The 3,615-nt window shown below is 45.0% G+C and overlaps 1 protein-coding gene across 1 annotated transcript; it reads right to left on the bottom strand.

Annotated features, from left to right (window-relative positions):
- Positions 1 to 372: 372 nt before the first annotated feature.
- On the bottom strand, positions 373 to 775 carry LOC129676018 (prothymosin alpha-like). The gene has a single exon (XM_055606257.1). The coding sequence runs from the start codon at positions 736 to 738 to the stop codon at positions 400 to 402; it is 339 nt and encodes a 112-aa protein (XP_055462232.1). The 5' UTR covers positions 739 to 775; the 3' UTR covers positions 373 to 399.
- Positions 776 to 3,615: the final 2,840 nt, after the last annotated feature.

Genomic DNA, 3,615 nt, shown 5'->3' with positions numbered 1-3,615 from the left:
TGTTGTTTTTGTTTTGTTTTGTTTTGTTTTTACAAGGTTTTTTTTTCTCCTTTGAGATTATAATGAACATGGTCACACCCCAAGTAAAGTCAGAAGAGGACAGAGAACGCTCTGAAGGCTGGCTTGGTCACCCGTTATCATTAAAAATGGCTGACCCCTAATATGTACACAAATATAAAATGTAAATAAAAAATACAAACAAATTTTCCTTTTAAAGTATTTTTAAGAAAGAAAGCAGGGCCTGGGAAGTTTGGTTCTTTTTCTCCCCTGTTGCAAATTCATGTTGTGGTTTTGGTGGGGTGGTGGAGAGCGCGTGTCATCTGTGGGTGACACTGCCCGCTGTGGGGCGGGGCCTGCTTAAGGCCTGTGGCCTTAAGTTTAGCTTTTCCTGTTTGCTGTCTAGTCATCCTCATCAGTCTTCTGCTTCTTGGTGTCAACATCATCATCCTCATCATCTTCAGCTACCCGCTTGCCCGTAGGAGCCTCAGTTTCCTCATCTTCATCTCCGTCCTCCTCCTCACCGTCACCTTCTTCCTCCTCCTCCTCCTCCTCTTCCTCCCCACCTTCTTCCTCTTCTTCATCTACCTCATTGTCAGCCTCCTGTTCCCCATTTTCCTCATTAGCATTCCCATTGGCAGGTGCGTCTCTTCCATTTTCTGCCTCCTCCACAACTTCCTTCTTCTCCTTCAAGTCCTTGGTGGTGATCTCGGAGCTGGTGTCCACTGCCGCGTCTGACATGGTGAGGCACACCGGTGGTCCGATGCAGCCGAGGGGAACAGAAACCGAGCTCGAGGACTCTGGCGAGAGGGCTGCCAGAGTCCGCGGTGGAGGAGGAGGAGGGCGGCGAAGGCGGCTGCAGGGAGCGGGGACCGGGACCCGAGAACATGCAAAGATGGCTTTTCGGAGCAGCCAGTGGGGGAGTCATTCGGTTCTTTTGATACCAATTAAATAACTTCATTCAAACAGCAAACATGACACTTGAGCTGGATTCCTCTCATACTTCTTGGCCTTACAACATAGAGAGAAGCCACTGAGAGGAAACAGAAACTGGGCATCGAACAAATGCAGCGGTTCAGATGTATGTTAACATTTGTGGAGGGAAGACGGCCACAGAAATTGAAAAAGTCATGAACCAGCAAAAACGTCAGTGGCCTCAGTGAGGCTGCCAGCCCTTGTGAGGCCCCTCCTACCCTTGAAGGTAGATGGCATCTGCAAGTTCTCCAATGCGGCAGTTTTCCAAGCCATGATGGTATAACTGACTCAGGAGAGAAAGGTGAATGTAGAGGGCGCACCTTAGGAGAACAGGTGTGGGTGTAGGGAGAGTTAGCCTGTGCACCCGCACAGAGTTTGAGATGGCCTGTCTACCCTCGAAGGAGAATACAGTCCACCTCCTAGGTAACTTTTGCTCAAAAGACATCGAAAAATCTGTTTTTATAGCCACGCTGAGCATGTTGGGACCTCTGACTGCTGTCTCCTGGATGCTGGTCTCTTCCACTTCTCTTACTCCAATGTATGGCTTAGGAGCATGTGTTTATTTGGTTAATGTCCATCTTTTCTTGTATGCTGTAAGCACCATGACTAACTGGCCCAGGTCTTGTTTAATTTTAGCTTGGAGTTTCAGCACCTGGCTCCCCGTGGGCATTTCAGCATATTGCTGATCAGAGAGAGAGAGAGATGATTGCTCAGGTGTGAAAGATTCCCGAGCAAGCATAAAGTAAGTATTCGCTGAGGGTTTGAGGTCTCCTGAGAAAAGTAAAGAGAAAGGAGGATTCTGCATAAGCTGAAGAAGAAAAGGTGCTGGACCCCTGGCTGAGTCCATCTTGGAGCAACAGTGAGCAAAGCAGCAACAAATGTGGATGTGCAGGTACTGCTGCTCCAACTCCCAGAGACATCACGGATGGTGCGGGCAGGAAAATGGTGGCAGAAGACAGAGGGGAGGGCTCCAAATGCTGTCTTCTCGACATGGCATGGCTGTTGCAATCATGAACACATAGCATAGCAGTTATGACTACCAGCACAAGTGTGCATGTACACTTTCACACACACACACACACACACACACACACACAAAACAACAAAATATTAAAAATGGACAAAATAGAAATTACTAGGTTGCCAGTCTTCAACATGGATATAAAATAATAAATAAATCAATATCACTGTTCGTTGTTATCAATATTTTACACAATTCAAATGTATTTAGCACACATGCCTCTGTGACCTGAATTGTTTATACCAGGGATGGAAGGTTCCCAGCTGGGACTTCATAAGAAGTCCAGGAAGAAGCCCAGACTGTCTATATTTAATAATCGATTTGTAACACCATTTTGATCAGGCCAGCCTGTAAAACTTTATTTGGCTAACACAAGTGTGGTCCAGAGGTAAGAGCCCTGCCAAATTAATTTCCACAGGCTTTGCTGAAGATAAAACTTAATCGGCCATCTCCTCAGTAAGAATTAATCTTTCATCAAAAATAATCCTCCTTGCTCTTTCTGCTTCTACCTAATTCTATAAAATTATAAACAAACAAGAATAAATAGGTAAAAGGCAGAACTATTTGTCACTTATCCCTCAAGTAGGGCTGCAGGGAGATTCAAAGACACAAGGAAGAAACTGAGACTCTGGCTGTGATGAAGCCTTCCCTGATCCCAGGGGCTGGACCACAGTAGGCATGACGGGTTTGGATCTGTTTCTTTCAATGGCTGCACGTGTAAAACATATCAACAAATCTAATCAGCTGCAGGAGCATCTTCCCTCACTAATGGAAATCACTTACACTTGGAAGACTCGTTTTTAATAGGTGCCCTGGGTTCACGTGGAGATAAAATGGAGTTTTCTAGATCTTCCAACAGCACAGTGTGTCCCTCTGTCTTTTCTTCTGTGCTAAGGATGGCATCAAGACATTGAAAAATATGTTGCTTAGGGTTCAATAGTTAAGAAAACTGTTGCTCTCACAGAGGACCCAGGTTTAGTTCCTAGCAGTTAGGTCAAGCAGCTGACAACCTTCCGCAACTCCAGCTCCTGGAGGGTCTGTCTCCCTCTTCTGGCCTCTGCAGGAACTGCACCCGTACTCACCCACATACAGACAGACACATCCATGCACATAACTAAAAATAAACTAAACATTTTCTTTTTAAAAATTTGCTTTTGACTTAGGCTTCTCCGCCCTCTGTCCCATGAATGCTAAGACTCTATTACGTATGCTTTACGTGTGTTTACCCATATATGTTTTCCTTTTCTATGCACACTTCACGCAGAAAAGGACTCTGTGTGAGTTGCTTCTATTTTCCCACTTGTTTGTGCAGTTTCTCACCAACTACAATTTTGTAGTTACTTAAAAAACATCAAGCAAATAAGTGAATATGTACCTGTATCTCAGAGCATGTTTACCCTAGTTTCAAAAACAAACACAAAACGGTCTGCATGAGTTTCAGTTCTGTCACTGTGATAAAATATCCTGACCTAAAGCAACTTAGGGGATAAAGGGTTTATTTTGGCTTGTGATTACAGGTTACAGTCTGTCAGGGTAGGGAAGTCAGGGCAGCAGGAATTTAAAGCAGCTTGAACATCACGCCCACAATCAAGGATACAGAGACATGAATGCATGTCTGCCTT

The sequence above is a fragment of the Psammomys obesus genome, unplaced genomic scaffold, assembly GCF_907164565.1.
Source record: "Psammomys obesus unplaced genomic scaffold, mPsaObe1.curated_primary_1811, whole genome shotgun sequence".
Taxonomy (NCBI): Eukaryota; Metazoa; Chordata; class Mammalia; order Rodentia; family Muridae; genus Psammomys; species Psammomys obesus.
Note: the sequence above shows the minus strand (reverse complement) of the source record. Positions and strands in the feature narration are given on the sequence as shown.

Coding starts and splice junctions, on each gene's coding strand:
- LOC129676018 (XM_055606257.1), bottom strand. CDS start 738: ATGTCAGACGCGGCAGTGGACACCAGCTCCGAGATCACCACCAAGGAC.